This window comes from Corythoichthys intestinalis, chromosome 13 (assembly GCF_030265065.1).
Source record: "Corythoichthys intestinalis isolate RoL2023-P3 chromosome 13, ASM3026506v1, whole genome shotgun sequence".
Taxonomy (NCBI): Eukaryota; Metazoa; Chordata; class Actinopteri; order Syngnathiformes; family Syngnathidae; genus Corythoichthys; species Corythoichthys intestinalis.
This window is the reverse complement of record NC_080407.1, coordinates 38,746,290-38,765,275: the sequence shown is the minus strand read 5'-3', so window position 1 is coordinate 38,765,275 and position 18,986 is coordinate 38,746,290. Positions and strand designations below refer to the sequence as shown.

Here is an 18,986-nt window from a genome sequence, read left to right as displayed (position 1 = left end):
ATATGATAAAGCTAGCCCAAATGTGGCTAAATGAATGCTCTACACATAGCTAAAACTGGATATTAGGTAATGGGACAGCTCCTACCGATCTAAATATGATAAAGCTAGCCCAAATGTGGCTAAATGAATGCTCTACACATAGCTAAAACTGGATATTAGGTAATGGGACAGCTCCTACCGATCTAAATATGATAAAGCTAGCCCAAATGTGGCTAAATGAATGATATGTTATTGATATTTCAAAATAAATGACAAAACCATTTTATTTTCCAGGTGTTGCTGTAAACCATCAAGTAATTACCCTTCCAAGAGTATGCCTGTGTCATCAGGAGATCCCAGACGTGAGAGCCAAACTTGCGGAGGCTGAAGCACTGACAGGGGCATGAATTTCATTAAAAAAATAAAACCATAAATTGTTAACAACATTGACACATTTTGTTGACTGTTTAATGTATTCTAATGGTATATAATATTGTAATTATATTACATTCTGAAAAAATATTCAATAGGCCGCAATAATAAATGATACCAGGTTTATGTTGAATCAGCATTAGCTTTCGTTGTCAGATTGTGACACAACATGTTATACCAAGCACACAATGGCACACATCAAAGAGCATAATTTTAGTAAGCAACACAAAGTTAGGATAGCAACGGACTAGCGCAACATTGAAAAATGATAATGGCAGTGGGAAATATGTATTTACTCTTTTCTGTAGCATGAAGTGTTCTCTATACAAAGATAATGCATTAAATATGAAGGTAACTTGATTTTTCTTTTAAAAAATGTGTACTGTATATATGACTAGTTTATGATTTCATGTCATCAAAATTTGCTACATTTATTTCTCCTAAATCATCGTCATCTGATGTCGCAGACTGAAGAAATTCAGCATCTGGCAGGCCTCATAGGATCTCTTCAGTCGTCATCGCTGGACACCGCATCAATTGGGTCATCATATGACTCGACCCACTCTCTCTTGATTTCGGGAAACTGGGTGGCAACTGACTTGCAACGCTTTTTTCATCGTGTTGAGGGTTTCCGCCACTTAATTTTTTATGTTTGGCTTCCTGGAGGAAAAAAAAAAAATCACAGCAGCATGAAAATATTGGATGAATCCTAATTTTAATTTAATAATAATTTCTTGGTGATCAAATAATAATGCCCCAGTCATAGCAGCATCTATTTGATGCTATTGTTGCCTCTTCAAATAGGCAGACCTTGATGTTGAAGTATAAAAAACAACAAGCCAAGGACCTATTTGGTGCTGGGGACATTTGAATTTACATAACACCTATTGATATAGTAATAAAATCACATGAGTAGACAACATGTCAGCCAACCTATCTACTTATGACAGGCCAACAGCAAAAAAAAAAAAAAAAAATGTCGCACTTCAACAAACTGGCAGTAGGAGTCCCCCTCGTTTATAAAAAAAAAAAAAACATTAATGTTCTACTTACGTCTTTGAAAAACCAAGGTTGCATTGTTGTAGGTTTTCAAAGCTGTGGCTGAAATGATGAAAACAATGAGCCGATTGGGGACCTGTATGCATGCTAACAAAAACGGTCCAAACCTTTGCAGGAGAAGGTTTTTTTTTGGACCACTCCTAGAGTCTCGAGTCTTCCTGTGAGTAATTCATATCGCTACACATCGAGATGGCATGACGAATCCCGCGAGTAAAACCCAGAAAATGTTTGCAATATATGGCGAGGATAGCGTGGTGCTATATTTCCGTGTTCAGAGTGGTGGCGAGGCTTCCTGGAAGTTACGTCACGAGGTAGGGGTCGGCAGGACGGCGCGTCCCTCGTTGCTATGGTGTTGCTATGGCCATAACTCAAAAACTACGCGGTGAATTATTATTATTTTTTTTTTATGTGACTTTTTGAGAGAGCGAATGACGCATTTAATACAATTCAACTGAGTAAAACACTTAAGAGCGAAATCTGAAAAGCTCTTCAGTTCCCCTTTAAACATCGCCATTGCGATGTGCGCGTACGCGATAGTCCCATCGCATGCACGTGCGATAGTTTTTTTTTTTTAATCCACAAACGCCTTGCTTTTCTGCTGTGCGCACAGCCTCACAGCCCTTTGTTCCTCTTAGTCACTGCAGCACTTGCTTCTTCAAGTTAACGATGCTCGTTGTCTTTGATCTTGCCAAAGAACCGGACTTCAAAGCGGAGCAATGTGTGAATGTGTGTGTATGTGTGTGTGGAGACGTTTGAGGCATATAAAATAAATGACAGAAGTGATGATGAGGAGTTTGAAATTTCTACATGTCACTCCAAGAGTCACAGTTAAGGTAGATAAACAGAAGCATTTAATAAAGCCAAGCATTTTTCTACGACAGTACTTGTTCTTGTTCAAAAATGATTTGGTTGGACAGTTATGTTTAAAACTGATGATAATTATGACATTTGAAGTGCTCAAAACTAATTTATTTATATACATTTTTTAAATCACTTTGGGGGAAAAAGTGAGAAAAAACATGTCTTATACGTATCTCTTTCCAATGCTAAATTTGAATAAATACATTGAGCACAAAAAACACACACACAAAAAAAAAATTGGGGTGGGGTGCGCTACTTTGCGGTTTTTCACTTATCGCGGCGGGTTCTGGTCCCCATTAACCACGAAAAACGAGGGATCACTGTACACTGTTGTGATGGTTTTTCATCCAAAGTCTTTCCAAACAGCTATACAAGTCATCTAGTGAAAATTTCTTTAAAAAAAAAAAATATTTTTTTAATATTGCAATATAATATCGCAATATATCGCAAACCCCCAAAAAATCGCAACAATATTTTTTTCCAATATCGTTCAGGCCTAATGGCTAGCATGTTTATTTGTTTTGATGCTTCTGCGCATGCGGGTCACTTTGCTGAGCGCATCTCGGCTTGCAAATTAGTGCGCATGCGTGATACTTGAACGGGCTCAATGGACAAAGGCAGTCTGAACGGGCACGCCAAAAAAACAAATGACAAAAAACAGGATTTGTGCATTAAGACCTGCAGTATGAACCTAGCCTATGAAGCATTTAATAAAGCCAAGCATTTTCCAACAACTTTATTCTTTTTAAAAAATTATTCGGTGGGACAGTAACATGTTTAAAACTTATAATTATTAAATTTTGAAGTGCTTATTAAAAAACATTTATAAATTATACTTTGGGAAAAAAAGTGAAAAAAAAGTCTTAAATGCATATTTTTTCCAATGCTAAATCAGAATAAATACATTGGACACGCACAAACATAAAAAATTACACAAAATTACTTACAAAAAAAATACTCCTAATTTGGCAAAATCTTGACGTAAATTTATCTGTAAACGATGAAACCCTTTTAAAACTTTCACATGTCGAAAGTAGACAGAAGGGAACTAATGCATTAATGGGAGCAATTTTAACAACTTTTAACGGTTAACTCACAACATTAAATTAATTGACTGTAGTTTAAAGCTGCGAATACAGAGTGGAGACTTGAGTATTTTATTTACTATTTTGAACTGTTAACTTGTTACTGAAATAGTCGTTTATTTAAACCTCAGAGGCTTTTTGTACAATTTTTGTAACTAAAGTATGAAACATTAAAAGCAGCTAATAGCTTGGGGGGGCATCAATGACCGATTTATAATCGAATCGTAGGCTCTGAATCATAATTGAATGGCCAAAGATTCCCACCGCTAATTATTAGTGTATTATAATGACTATTGTTATGTACTTACATTTATATGTTTACTTGTATGCATTATGTAGTCTTTCATTCTTGCATTCACATTCTGGTTAATTTTAACATGTACCATTTGGTGTAATAAGAGTAAGCTCAGCTTAGTCCTTTGAAGACCATAAAGGTGTAACATGAACCCCCATCAGTCTACTCAAGTCTTTGTTCATCCAATCAGGGAATCAGTCACAAGACTTCCCCCAGAACTGTTCCTTGTTGACCAATGGTTTTGAATGAGTAAAGTAAACATCCACTAGATTGTATAATGTGGGGTATATATTGGAGTCAGATGCTGGAATGTGTGTGCCTCATTCATTAAAACATGTATTTACTGTTTGACCGCACCCTGAGACTCTCAGTATTTGTGTGTCGACTCCGTTTTTAGTAAAGCCTCCAGAACAGAAAATGAATGCGCGGCGTTGAAGGTACGAGGTCAAAAGCCAACGGCAACACTATCCAGTATCCACTAATGATAATCATAGGTGAAACTAAGAGTGTGACAATATCTCGATACAGCGATATATCGCGATATTTTGCAACCCAATCGGTTATCGATATGCTCCCGCCAAGTATCGATACTTTTATTTAACATATTGGCCATACAATGGAGTATGGATGCTGTAAACTGCTCAATGTTTGCTGAGCAATTCCTTGGCGGTCCACTAGGGGCGCTCGGGAGTGGCGGTGAAGGTAAAGTCCGCACAAGTCGTCTAGAGAAGAAGAGAGGCAGCTCCAAGTGGGTTGAAAAAATAAAAAAGCTTCGTGAGAACGGTGGAGGAAAAAATGAGAAAAATATTGCTGCAAATCACACATGGGGACACACTTTAGATTTTACACCAACAAGAAAGGAAGTAAGGTGAACAAGGACCTTGCTGTATTAAAGAATTGTCTAACAAAAATAAGGTTCAATGGGAGCTGGTGACGAAGTGCACACCGGATTTCTTCACTGCTTCGCTTTCATCACTTGAGGAAAGAAAGTTTTGCAATGTAATTGATTTTTAACTTAGATGTATTATTTTGATGACATTTGGTGTTGAATGATTTAAAATAAACCAGGACCCGAAACTGGATGAAAATGAATATCGAACAAGCCCACATGAATTTACTGATTTATTTGATATTATTTGAGAACCACTTTCCATCTAGTTTACTACACAAACTGTTTTTACTGCCATTTTGATAAAATAAGCTATAAAAATGGTTTGAATAGGTTCCAAGATATAGTGATGTGCATGATAATTAATGTAGCCTACATATTAAAAATAGGTAATTGTTGCATTTTTAATTTCTATTAGAGCAGGGCGGTAAACCGAAAATTTACCGTCACCGAAATTCTTCACGATGACCGACGTAATTTTGACCATGTCGGTAAATTCGGTAAATTAATAAAACAAGAAAATAGTCTTTTCATTCCGCTTTGACTGTGTTGTTCGTCTATGTTCATTCCCCTTTAAGAAAACAGTCAATGTGCTTACATAGAGAGTCACGTGATCATCGGGAAGCCAATCAAACAGAAGCCCGGTAAGCTAACCCTAGCAGCTAACTCTACAAGCAAAACGTGATGGAGTGTGGCTTAAGGGAGGTTCGCCAAACTCTCACCCGACATTTAGTAGACTCTTGGTGGCATCCAGACGGGCTTTCACCTGCTGTCCTCCCTTGTTCTCACGACTTCCGGAGATGTTGCTTTCTACTGGTAGCCAGGCCACAGGCTAACGCTAGCGGCCGCTCGCGGCTAACGCTACATATGAACGTGATGGAGTCGGATAGCGGCTCTAACCTTGTCGAAACGGCTGAACTTAATGAGTGGATTGGGCACGGACTGCATCCAGCAATTACTATGTCGCGTTATTTTGTATCTGTCTGTGTGTGATTTCTCTGATAGCTTTTGTGATGGTAAAGCATTCAGCACAATCCAACGGTGAAACTTATAATATGACAGAGAAATGGTCCCAGCTATTTTCCTGTATGTGCTTAATTCCCTGTCATTACTGCTATCATAAAATCTTAAGTGTTTCATTTGCAGAAGATCAATATAGCTTTAATGTGTGTCTGTCTGTTTGGGGGTTCATGTATGCGTGCATTTATTAAAAAATGCACTTGGGGGGGAAAAAACCCCTGAAACCATAAAGTAAACACTTGTATTGAATAATTATGTCACAGCAGCCATTAACAATAAGTTGTCTTTTTGAAGTGTCCTGTTCAAGCTGCAAGTCATTGGCGTTACAATGACATGTTTGCACAGGCATATTGATTCTGACAATGTACACTGTTTTTGACAATGTACATTGTTCAAGCCATACACGCCGTTATAAATCCTCATACTTGAATTCTTATTGTTTACAATACATTTTTATAAACTTAATGTTTAGACTGCATGTACAATTGTTAAATATATCAAATTGAATGCTGGTAAATAAATCAACAAACTGTTAATCTGTATTCCATGCATTGATTCAGATTTTCAAATTATATAACAGTCCGCTTGGGCGAATTTATCGTCATTTATCGTTATCGAGGTAAATCTGCTCAATTTATCGTGATACGTGTTTAAGGCCATATCGCCCACCCCTAATTTCTATACATTCAATTCATATTTTTTTTAATTCAATACTTCCCACACATAAAAAAAAAATCAGGATTTCAACTCAAAAGCTATGAAGTAGCTAATATTTTTTATTTTGTTGTTTTTAAGGTGAGGAAGACTGTGACTGACCTAGTCTGACATCTCAAATGCTGAAGCAGATAGTGGAAGTGCTCAAACCAACGCTTTTGGCAACAAAGGTCATATACGAAGAAAAGACCCACCAATTTTATCATTGCCCCACTCCAAGCTCAATTGCTGACTGACACCTACAGTGTCCTACGTACTGTTTTTTAAAAAATTTTTTTTTATAGATTTAAAACTTTAAAGAAATTAAGGGTGCCATTCATCGTGATCTCTCCAAGAGATATCAGTGGTTGTGGTTTGATTCCTCTATATGTGAAGGAGCACAATTTGCAGTAGATTTATATTTTACAGCAATGTTGCACAGAAAAGGTGTCTTTTTTTTCTCCGTTTCAACAGATGTATCATGTATCCAATTTCTGACCAATATATTGATAATCGCTGTACCGTGATATCGTGAGATAATCGTCATCGTGAGCCTTGTATCGCGAATCGTATCGTATCGTGAGCAATGTTCCCTCTAAGCTGCGCGCGTGCGCAATCGCGCACTGCTGGCACCTACTCTGCGCACAAGAAATTCAATGCTGCGCACAAAAAAAAAAAAAATCAACAGAAACGTATGTTGTAACTCGGTGAATGACAGGTGTCCAGCAAATGATACGATAAGGTTCACTTCCGCTACGCAGCCAATCATAGCATTGACATTGCTTGTGTATTGCCCAGCCTACACGCGCGGTGTAGGTTAGCAAGCTGACAACAGTGCGTGAGTGCGGCAGAGTTGAGAGACGTAAAGGCCAACCCCTTCTCATGGCGAAACGTACGGGCAGCGACACATCCACTCACCTCGCCAAAGTAAAAAAGAAATGCAGTTCATATAAGAACGAGTGGCTGTCGGAGCATGTGCAAATAGACGAACAAGCGGTGAAACTGAAGCCAAAGTACCAAGTGAGTTTTCAGAGGGAAAAATGTGGACTGAGTGGAAGTTGGACTACCTCAAGCGTCATATTCAGCAGAAAAGTCATTTGAAAGCTGTTGAAAATTAAAGACTCAAGATGCGACAGGGGATTGGTACATTATTGCAGGAGAATGCAAAAGACCGACAGAAGAGAAACAAGCTGTCCCACAAAACAAAATCTGACCCAGAGCAAGTTGAAGTTCTCATTGACAATATTTTACTTGCCATCGAAATGAATGCGTCAATGGTGTCAGTTCAACAAATCCGCAATCACATGGCAAAGTATGTGAGTATACCAAGAAAGCTGGCGAAGTAAAAACTATGCCTTTGAATTTGTAAACTCAATCAATGATATAGTGGAGAACGAGACTATGTGCAGTGTTAAAAATGCACCCTGGCATACACTGATAGTAGATGAGAGCAGTGACATATCAGTACACCAAATGCAAGTTCTATATATTAAGACGTGAAAAATAAGGTACGATTTAAGTCAGATTGGTGTGTATTCCAGTGACATTTATTAATATTTTTTAATTATGGATGTTAATCATTAAATGCTCTTGCTAATAAATAATTTACGGGCAGTAGAAATGCTAATTAGGCTCGAGCGTATGACGTGGCACTCGCGAGGTTTCCGCCGCTATCGCCATTGTGGAAGATAAACTGAGGCATTTCAACACAGGTCGCTCTTTAAAAATGGTTGGAAATTATTGTGCGGTAAAGAATTGCAACAACCGATCGAATAGAAAGGAGAATGTACAGCTCGACGGAACACCATTGAGTTTCTTCCGGATCCCTACATGGAGAAAAGGCGAGGGAAAGCTTATATCTGAACTTACCAAACGTCGAAGAATGGCATGGGTGGCCTCGATCAGAAGGAAGGGCATAACGTTTGATTCTCCAGTTACACACTGAGTTTGCTCTATGCACTTCCACTCCGGTAAGTTAATTTCGTTTGTTTACGCAAATTTCAGTAACTTTACGCCCTAAGTCGGCCTGTTGTTAGCTATTGCTACAGCTAAACAACTAGCATGCATACATGTGCATTGTCTTCATAAGACATAATTCATGTCGTAGCTAAATGAAAAAGCTGTAATATTTTGGCGTGAGAGAGTGGCAAAGAATTTGTACACAGGCTACATTTTATGCAGCAAAAGATTTGTACATCCGTGGTCACAGACTAATGTAAACACACATTGCCTACCTTTGCTAGAAAGATGGTGTTGCCGTTTGCTATGGTCATAAAGTGAAGATCCTGCACCCATCCGCAGCAAAACTGTTCGTAGCTTTGTAGCGATTTGTAGTTTCGGAATTGCTGATGAGTGTAGTAACATATACCAAACACTAAATACAGCATGATGTCCATTTCGCGTAGTGGTGGAAGCTTGTCGACATCTTTATTCCATTTGTGTTCGGCTTGCTCGTGAGGGTCAACATTGTTCACATCCTTAAAATTGCTCACATATCTGTCCTTCGCCGTGGTAACAAGTTTGTCTCTGTATCGAAATGGCAAGTATTCCTTACTTTTTTCCATCTTTGGTTGCCACTAAGTTTAAATGTCCCGTGATGCTTCCGCAATGGTTGCGTTGTCGCAAATCTCGCATGATCCCGTGCTGCTGTGACGTAAACGCTCGAGCCTAATAGGCGTGATACTGGTGTGTGGCCGCTATGTACCGTATTTTTCGGACTATAAATCGCAGTTTTTTTCTGAGTTTGGCAGAGGGTGCGTCTTATTTTCTTGAGCGACTTATATGTGAACTTATTCACACATTATTATATCATTGTTGCTAGTTAGCATGTTCTTTATGCTATAGTTATCTGAATAACTCTAAATAGCTATGTTACATTGACATACCAGGCATGTTCTCAGTTCGTTGTTTATGAGTCATGTAATGTTATCATACCGTACACTTACTCAGCCTGTTGTTCTCTATTGTATTTTTATTCTAAATTGCATTTCAAAATGACATGTCTGTTCTTGGTGGTGGATTATACCAAATAAATTTCCCCCCAAAATGCAATTTATACGCCGGTGCGGCATATATGTTTTTACCTTTTCATTGCGCATTTTTTGGCTGGTGCGACTTGTAGTCCAAAAAATACGGTGCACATCTGATGTTGCTCACCGTGGGCCGCAGTGTGCTCAGGGAGATTGTGTGTTTGCTCAGACACATGAAAAATTAGAGGGAACATTGATCGTGAGGTGCCCTGAGGTTCCCACTCCTATGTGAAACACAGCTGATTTTCCAGAAGGAAGTCCCCCACCCCAAAGGTAGTGGTAACAAGAGTGCACACTTAACTCTACTAGGACTTTCACAATACATTTCAGGCTAACTAGCCAAGTAGCAGCTTTACTTTAGAGCTGGGATGTAACTTTTGACCGCAAAACAACAAAGGTAAATAAAAGACACGCGCAGAGACCGGCTGCGGTTGGGGGGTCACAGGGAAAACGCGGACTGTGTTTTCAGCGATGTGGGCCTTCTCAATATAAACAAGTGGAGTGGATTGGATAGCGACGCACTGAAGGGCTCCCTACTTTATTCTATGAAGTACCGATCATATTTAAGTGAATAATGACAGGGTATATGATTATTGGTTTAAATTAATATTCTGTCATTGTCATTTTGAATATGTTGGCATTTATTGTAATGCTATGTTTTTTAAGGAAACAACACCATATTATTTAGGTTGGCTTAAAGCTGTAATTTGAAGTAAGGTTGGCCAACCCTGTTTTAGGATAATATCAATGGCTAAACATTTATAAGCATATTTTCGTTTATTTTTTTTTAACGCAACCCTTCCAGATTCTGTTTAACCCATAGCAACGCCCTTGACAACGAAAATGCTTTTCTTCGGCAATCTTCGGAAATTACGTCACACCGGGAAGTGCGAGGGAAGTCCACCATAGAACAGTATTGTTTGTTGCATTGCTTCTCGGTAAGATGCCACGGCGGTGTGTGGCAATGTTTTGTTCTCACTCAAACAAAAAGTTGTATGAGTGGCAAAAGGATAGCAGGGCATCCTTGGACATCTTTCGTTCGCACGAAGCGAATGAATTTCACGCCATCATCGAGTAGTGTTCTCTGCTGCAAACACTTCGAAGATGCCTGCTTCCTTAAAGGGATCCTCTATTTTTAAGACAAGTAATTCTCATAAATGTTAGTATGAGTTATAATAATTTGATATTAAAACCCCTCTTAATGTTTTTTTTTAATAAAGTTTGTAAAATTATTTTAAGTGATAGGTCGCCATTCTTGTTACGTCGCAGTGCGTGACGTCACTGGCCCCGAATGCCGAAATTCCAGCTTGTCACTCGTTAGCTTTCCCAACATGTCGTCAGTTCTACCCTTCCTATTTGAACCAGATCTGAAAGGTGAAGAGCAGGACAGCACTGTCGGTCGTTCACAAGACGAACTTCAGGGAAAAATGCGTGCAGCAAATACCTGATAAGAAAAAAAATTTGGGCAAAACTGGTGATGCGAGAGTCCTGTTGGAAAGTCCGGTTGGGAGCGAGAGTGGATGCTGTCCGGTTTTATTAGCAGATATTCAAGGTAAGCATATTGCATTTTCAAACGTTTTCCCAATATAATTATGTAGATTGTAAGCATCCAGAGCTGTCGTGTGCTTTACATACAGTACAGCCCAAAGAGCACACCTTGTGTAATCCAGGTCTTGTACATTGTAACACGTGGTAGCTAGGATACGTGTATAAAAGTACCAGAAAGGGGAGAAGCTTCCACTTATGCACATTTATTCACAAAAAATAATATTTCCACCTTGACCACTCTTCACTCGGGAGCTCAGCAGTACGCAAACACGCATTCCCTGACGAACTCCAACATTGTTGTAAGGTCCACGTCAGAGTCACTGTCGTCACTGTAGCGTGCCATAGTGCTTTAATTATTTAGTATGATTTGGGGAAAACTCCCACGAAGAATAGTCAACAAAAAAGATAGCAATAGTAATCCAAATCCGCGTTTTTTACTCACTCGAAGATCCAGGAATTGGATCGATCACATGGCAATATCGCAGCCGCGATTAGGCCATCGATTCCACAAAATAGACTGATCCGAAAAGCCGCTGTGGGACCGACGAATAAAAATAAATGGACAGATCCAAAACCATTATTGCAGACGCGATGGGACCCTTACTTGACTGAGGATCCAGGAAAAATGTTCGGGCGCCAGTTGTAACGCGTGGTGGCTAGGATACATGCATACAGGGACCAAAAAGGGGGAGAAGCTTCCACTTATGCACACTTATTCACTAAAAATAATAATTCCACCTTGACCACTCACTTCACTCCCCTTTTTTCCATTTGACTGGAAATTGAATCCAAAAGCAGCACATCGAGGCATTTTACTTCGCGAGTTTAGGCAGCAATAAGAAATTGTTGAACACGCTACACATTTGGAAAGATACCAATTACGTCATCACTGCGAGCCCGCAAACCATGGCACCAACTAACGGTCAAAATATGGACTAAATATCATAGAATATTGCCATTGATTTAACATTTTATGTGTTTCTAACAACATATTTTAGTACAAGAGAACAATTGTGGTTTATTAGAGCCTACGTGTATTTAAATCAGAGGATCACTTTAACCGGTCTGCTTATGATCAAGGATTTGCCAAAAAGAAGTGCGATTTTTGGATAGATGACTGAGGACTTTGTCAAAGCAGAGCTGCCAACTGTTGTGGAATGTACAGTAGAAGCTAGCAACGTTAGCTGAAAGCCACCTCGTGGCATAGTTGTTGTTGTGGTCGCTAGTGTTACGCCCCAAGGACGGCTCGCGAAGGGCGTAACATAAAACGAGCCACACAATTTCACAAGTGGCACAAAATGTACACAACAATCAAACTTGCAATGAATATGTACAAAATGTAGATGAAGCGCGGCTTCAGGGTAAACTCAGGCCAAAACAACAAACAAAAGGAATCTACACTTGAACCCCACCCGCTAACTAAACCCTGATCATGAAAAAGAACGAAGAAAAGACAGCCACCAACCTAGCTTCTAACGCTGGAAAAACACAGGAGAAAACGGGTTGAACAGAAATGGCGACTTACCCCTTCTTGCTTCAGGGCTCTTATTTACAGTGAACAAAAACGATCCAATAACGAATAAACACAAAAGACCTCAACGAAAAAGCGGGAGTGTATCGGACTAGCGATCAAATGCAAACGAGCGTGAATGGCGAGCAAACAGCTGGCGAGGAGGACCGCGGCAGAATGCTGTCAAATGTGACCGTTGACAGCTCAAGTCCCGCAGTGAATCATGGGAAATGTAGTCTCGGGACAACACTGAAGTGGTGCTTTGTTATCTGTTCGCTTGTGTGAAAAAACTACATTTCCTCAAGCCATTAGACACCACTTCCTGCCGATAGCTACAGCTAGGAAGTAGTAGTAGCTGGTAGTACGAGGCGAGGCGGAGATGAGCGAGAAGCAAAACTTCGCAGTCGAATGTGGCGGCAGTCCGCTATTATTTTGTTTTCTTATTGTTGCCACAACAAAGTGGAGAAAGCCATCAACGACTCATCTCCTTCTTTCCCCCCAACGTTTTTATATTATTATTTTATATGCACGAGAGCTGCAGGATCTGCCAAAAGGAACATGCAGTCTGATTATTATTTTTTTTTAAACAATGCAATCAGATAGACAAAAACATAAAATTATGTGCAAATGCCTGCATCTTCAAAAAATGAAAATAATAACAGCCTACATCTTACAAATCTTGTAATCTCGATGGGTCTTGTCTCCATTCCATGTCAGGTAGTCTAGGCACATTGTTTGCATCCTGATTAGCGTCTGGCTAATACATGTTAGGTCCAACATAAAATTCCAACCTCCTCTTCTTCCTCCAACTCTTCAAAAACTTGGATCTCCTCCCTTGCGCTCGATCTATTGCTTATATCGCTGTTTGAATCATTGTTTGAAGGGCTTTGTATGGCGGCCGTAAGGAGCGCTGACATCGCTGTTCTCGGTGTGACGGATCACTTCCGGGTTCGTCCCCTTTCAGGCTCGAACGTCGGAAACGCCATTATTTTGTCAAATATACAACATATAAATTATTTTTTCATGCTTTATTTGTTGGACAAAGTTTAATTACTTTAATTGTGACCCTATTTGGCATTTTATGAAATTACATCATATTACTGCTTTAAGAATATTTTATTACCCCCGAAGACGCCACTGGGATCAATCTTTATGATTCAAAACGATAGACGTCCAATGCAATTAAACAGGGAGGCCTGGCCTTGAATGCACATCTTTCAATTCAAAATCAACACCATGGGGACGGGGGGAAAAATGAACAATAGTTCCCGAATCGGTGAACCAACCTGCTAGTCTGCGAAGAACAACTTTTACTTGCATCTTGCAAGCAGTCGAGAGTTCATGTCGTCGCTGAGCTTTTGTGCCACAAAGTTCCGCCTCCAACTTTGCGGCTGGCGTCCTTCTTGCACGCATTTTTGCACACTATGTGGTTCCAACTTGATGTTCACGTTGTTCTTTGTTCGCAGGCTATGCTAAGCTAACTAGGCTGCGAAGGTTCAAGCCTTCAACGCACACAAAGACCACTTGAAGATGGACGGACCAAATCTTTCGAATTGGTTCCAGTCAAGTAGTTCTGGACCTGCTGCGTCGCGAGCTTTTTGGGTTAAATTCGCACAAAAAGCAACTTATTGCTGAGCACGTTTTTCTTAGCACGGGCAACCGAACTGAGCTTGTGGCGACTAATGATGGGCGGATCGATACCAAAATATCGATATTTCGATCCAACGTGTTAAGTTTTAGGTATCGATCCCCAAGCAAAAGTATCGATATTTGGAAATAATATACAGGATTATATTTTCTTTGTCTATTTTTTGGCTATATTTTTGTGCTCACTTTATGTACTACTTTTCCCTTTCGCCTTCTACACGCACATAAGCAGTGCATGCACATAAGCAGTGCACCGGCGTCTGCTCCCGCCCCCATTTACGTCCCTATCCTGTGTATCGATCAACATGCTTTTCCTCCGCCTCACGAGGCACCAACACAGCCACAACAAACATTTGGAAGCTGGTAGGCTGGTAGCATGGCTGCGGGATTGACGACGGAACGTAAAAGAAGTCTGGTTTGGACATATTTCAATTCAATAAATAGCAACGAGGCTAAGTGCACAGTTTGTGCCAAAACTGTCAGATATTGTGGTAATACCACAAACCTCACGAAACACCTTAAAAACGTGTATCCCGAAGCACATGACGAATACACCGCTCCCGTTTGACGTCATATCCGCCCCTGCGCCGCCATTGTTATAAACCCTACCCACGTGACGTCACAACTCCTTCCTCCTGACTGGTGCCGCCCAATTGTCCGTCAACACATCATGTTTACCTGTTACGGCTACGTACATTCCTCCTATTTACGACGTGTTTTTCTGCTCGTTAACATTAATAATCAAAATGGTGAAGGCGTGTGTGGCGGTCGGTTGCAATAACAGAGAAGATAGACGGAGAAGACGGAGAGACTTGAAGTTCTACCAGATTCCGAGAGACCCGGAGAGAAGAGAGCGAGATGGGCTGCTGCAATTCGACGAGAAAACTGGGCTCCAAACGATTACCACAGATTATGTAGTAGTCATTTTATATCTGGTAAGATGCATTTAATATATATTTAGAGGGTTTTGGGCTGACAACCACAATTAAGATCATTGCTAGGCTAATCGCCGACAACATACACGTATGTATGTAGTGAGTGCTATCGCTAAACCATATAAACATTAAAAGCCTTAACTCCATTGACAAACGACATGAAATACATTAGACTTGACAGTGGATGTTAGCAAGAACAAAAGATTTTGAATTGAAAATTTCGTAACTCACCTTCCGAGCACAAGATTCCTGCCGAATTTTCGTGTACGAGGACCGGTTTCACCCAACCAGCAACGTAGCATTTATAAGCCTCGAAGCTCTTAAAGTTTTTCAAACTTTCGTGAGAATAGGCTGATTTTGTGTGGACAAGATATTTGTAAATATCAGGGTCAGGCAGAGACGGCGAAGGCAGCCGGTCAAAAAACATCGATTTAGGCATCAAATACGGATCCGGTGAATGGATAAACTGAAGCTTTTCCACGTAACGCCGTTTATGCAACGCATCCAATGAGTTTACAGCGTCAGATAACACCGGGGCTTCCATGAATTGCTCTATAACTTGCTCGACAAATTGAAAACAATGAGAATAGGTCTAAATAATAGGTACAATATGGCGGCCGGAAACAGCGACACGCCCATTTTGTGACGTAGGTGAGTAGGGTCTATAGGGAATGGGACGTACTACGTCATTGTTTGGACGCGCCTCCATGCTGATAATATGATTCACTGCCGGTGTTCTGACGAATGGGGAGCCTTTGTCGAAGTAGGAGCCCCGTTTTTGACAGCTCCTGAACTCGACAGCGGGGACTATCGATGCAAGGTGTCCCGTCGAACCAATGGACCATACGTTTGACACGTTTAGTTAGGTACTGCCAGTGACTGTCGAAGCACTAATATTAAAGATTATGTAGTGTTAAAAGATGTAAACAAACAACAACAACAAAAGATTATGTAGTGTTGTGACAGTTTATCAGGCTTATAATGTCCTGTAAATATTGTTGCAGTAGCAGTACTGTATTTCAACAGGTTTATAACATCCTTTAAATAAGACTTGTCACTATAATTAGCATATTTTAGCAGGCTTATAAAGTCACTCGTAATGATATGCTACTCGATTAGCATTTTTAATAGGCTTGTTACGTCCTTTAACGGTTTTGCCTTTCTCTGCCATTGACAGCTGAAGACGTCCCATCCATTTTGCGTGGGAGGACCTCCCATGCACTTCAAATGGATCGGACGTCAACTAGTGAAAAACACTGAACCGCTCAGCAGAGGGATGAAGAGAGCAAGATGATTAGACGTCTTTAATACTGTCGGTAGAATTGTGAGTTGAATATTGCACTATAGGGGGCACAGTTTAACAGGCTTTTTGTCTGCTGAATAAGTATTTTTAAGACTACTTACTCCATTTCATGCCTATTTGAAAGTCATACTGGGGAAAATTCAGACTTAAACCAGACTTCATAATGTACGATTATGATGTCTATGCTTAAACCTATTAACCATTTTAAAAGAAAAAAATTAAGGACGTTATAAGCCTGTTAAAGATGCTACCTATAGTGACAGTACTATTTAAAGGATGGTAGTCCATTGCTGATATAAATGATATATTTTTGACAGAGCTTAAGACCTCCCACATGAATTTTATTACCTTTTTAAATACTTTATCGTGACAAACCTATACGGATAAGGGATCAATGATGGCCCGAGATGATAAAGCACAGCAACAGATCCTCTGATCTGTTGTTTAGATGCCTTTGAAAGTAAATAGTGACATTGAGAGCATGCAGGAGTTCAATGATGTGAGGAGACCGATGAAGTTTCAGACATTTTATTTAAACAGACAGACTCCCAGCCTGTAGGAGGGCACAGGCTATATCTCCTCGAGCCTTCAGAACATCGGTAAGGTAGGTCTGGGTGTGCCTGAGATCGCCATTGGCCATATACTCTTCCGCAAACTGTGAAATGGCATTTTAGGCATTGTTACATATCAGTGCTAAATAACAACCGCAAAGTTTATTCCAGACTCCGAAATCTTAAAATCATTACCTTTAATACCAAAACCCCACAGCTACTGTTGTCCTGTTGCTTGTTATGGGGCACAGTTTTGGTAGTCCAAGTTTCTATATGGAACTCACGGCCCGCCAACCTCAAGAAGTTCCTAATTATTGTTTTATAAGCATAACAATGAACATGAACATTGAACTTTTAACTTCCATATTAACATAAGACCAAGAATTTAAAACTTTCTGAAGCTGGTACCTCCAATTCCGCAAGATTTTGCTCTCATATTTGTCCTCGTTCCCTAATGGATCGATGATCACCAGTGTCCTCTCAGACATGTGGACAATCTATAATTCCGCACAATGACAGATTTATGTAGTAAACTTACTAATGAAATTTCACTTCTCTATGGCATCAGCTCAATTAACAGCTATAGACAATACATTCCAGATTCGGTAGGTCTGAAGAAAATATAAGAAACCCACTAACCACTAAAATCCAATGAGCGCATACGTTGACAGGACAAATCCACTTTTTTTCCGCAGGGAATTTCCTCTGAAGAACATACAATACAAAATTATTGTTATTTTGGGTTACTGGCATTAAAGTAATATAGCAAAATAATGGCATTAAATAGATTACCTTTCTAACAGGCTGAAATTTTCCCGAAAACAGACTCCCAGCTACCACAGCAGAGAGTTGGTGAATGGGCTCCTGTTAAAAAAAAATAAAAAAATAAAAAAAGCAACAACATTACAACTGTACTCTGGCAAAAATTAAATGCATTGAGAAAAATAACTACATCCTGTTAGGTTTTGTGTTGGGTTTTTCCTAGTGTGACTTGTCTCTGTGATTACCCATTGATTTCACCTGTGTGTGTTCTCCCAGCGTATCCTGCAATCTGCATCCACCTGTGTTGCCCAGCTGTTCCTCGTCTCGTTACCCCTTGTCTGCGTGTGTATATAATGACCCAGTTCCTTGTCACCCCTTGCTGCGTCATTGTCTATGTCTATGTCCGTCTTTGCAAACTTCAAGTCCGTTCCAAGCCCTCGTGTACCAGTCCCTCTGATTTAAGTAAGTTTTGTTTGAATCTTGCCCTTTGATCCCCAGTGGTTTTGTTTGTACTTTGTGCTTTTGTTAGATATCATTAAAACGTTTTTTGAGTTCATCGCCATCTGCCTCCTGCCTTGCATTTTTGTTTCCTGCGTTTGGGTCCACACAAACCTGCCTGTCTGCCCGCGTCCCTGACAGAATGACGCAACCAATTGTGGACCCAGCGGGAAAAATTCATTTTCGGCAGGCACGCCGGCGCCCATCAACCCGAACCCGACCACAGCACATTTTGTTAGACTCTGATTTTTCTGATTTTGAGGAGGATCATAATTTATACGATCTCCTATTTTCTGATTCTGACTCTGACCCGGATTTTGATTTCACAGCCTCTGTTTCCTCTGATCGTTTTTCTTTCTACCCCCCTACCACTGTGTCCCGTTCGGAGCTCCTGGCCAGAGACTCCTACCTGGGGTCCCGTTGGGCCATCTATCGGGGACCCCCCCGGGGTGGTCTGCGGGGTCGCCCTGGGACAAGGCGGCCTAATGAGGCCGTTCTGCCGCCCCTGCCACCTGAAGGCGCTCACCAAAGGCCTCGGCGTGGTCATCAACGCCGACGGCGTGCGGCGGTTCCTCCCACGCCGACTCCCCGCAGTCAAGTTTTTCCCACGCCGGCTCCCCGCAGTCAAGTTTTTCCCGCGCCGGCTCCCCGCAGTCAAGTTTTTCCCGCGCCGGCTCCCCGCAGTCAAGTTTTTCCCGCGCCGGCTCCCCGCAGTCAAGTTTTTCCCGCGCCGGCTCCCCGCAGTCAAGTTTTTCCCGCGCCGGCTCCCCGCAGTCAAGTTTTTCCCGCGCCGGCTCCCCGCAGTCAAGTTCTTCCCGCACCGGCTCCCCGTAGTCAGCTTCCCGCTCCGACTCCCCGCAGTCAAGTTCCTCCAACGCCGGCTCCCCGCA

General features: G+C 40.8%; 1 protein-coding gene and 1 long non-coding RNA gene across 4 annotated transcripts in view; both read right to left on the bottom strand.

Annotated features, from left to right (window-relative positions):
• Positions 1–14,066, bottom strand: part of LOC130927682 (oocyte zinc finger protein XlCOF6-like) — a 34,495-nt gene extending 20,429 nt beyond the window's left edge. Inside the window, exons 1-2 of one of the 3 annotated variants that reach the window (XR_009066485.1) lie at positions 13,687–13,818; positions 304–1,071 (exon numbers count right to left, since the gene is read on the bottom strand). Coding sequence is in view for 1 of the 3 variants with exons in the window: in XM_057853643.1 (XP_057709626.1) it covers positions 13,687–13,813 (127 nt within the window). In the remaining 2 variants the exon portion in view is untranslated. Of the gene's footprint in view, positions 1–303; positions 1,072–13,686 lie in introns of those variants that run through there. The other 2 variants (XM_057853643.1, XM_057853644.1) reach the window with 2 other exon arrangements.
• Positions 14,067–16,882: 2,816 nt separating this feature from the next.
• Positions 16,883–17,307, bottom strand: LOC130927707 (uncharacterized). Its single transcript, XR_009066497.1, has 3 exons — positions 17,245–17,307; positions 17,032–17,143; positions 16,883–16,940 (listed from the first exon to the last, which is right to left on the bottom strand). It is a non-coding gene; the product is annotated as an uncharacterized LOC130927707 (long non-coding RNA).
• Positions 17,308–18,986: the final 1,679 nt, after the last annotated feature.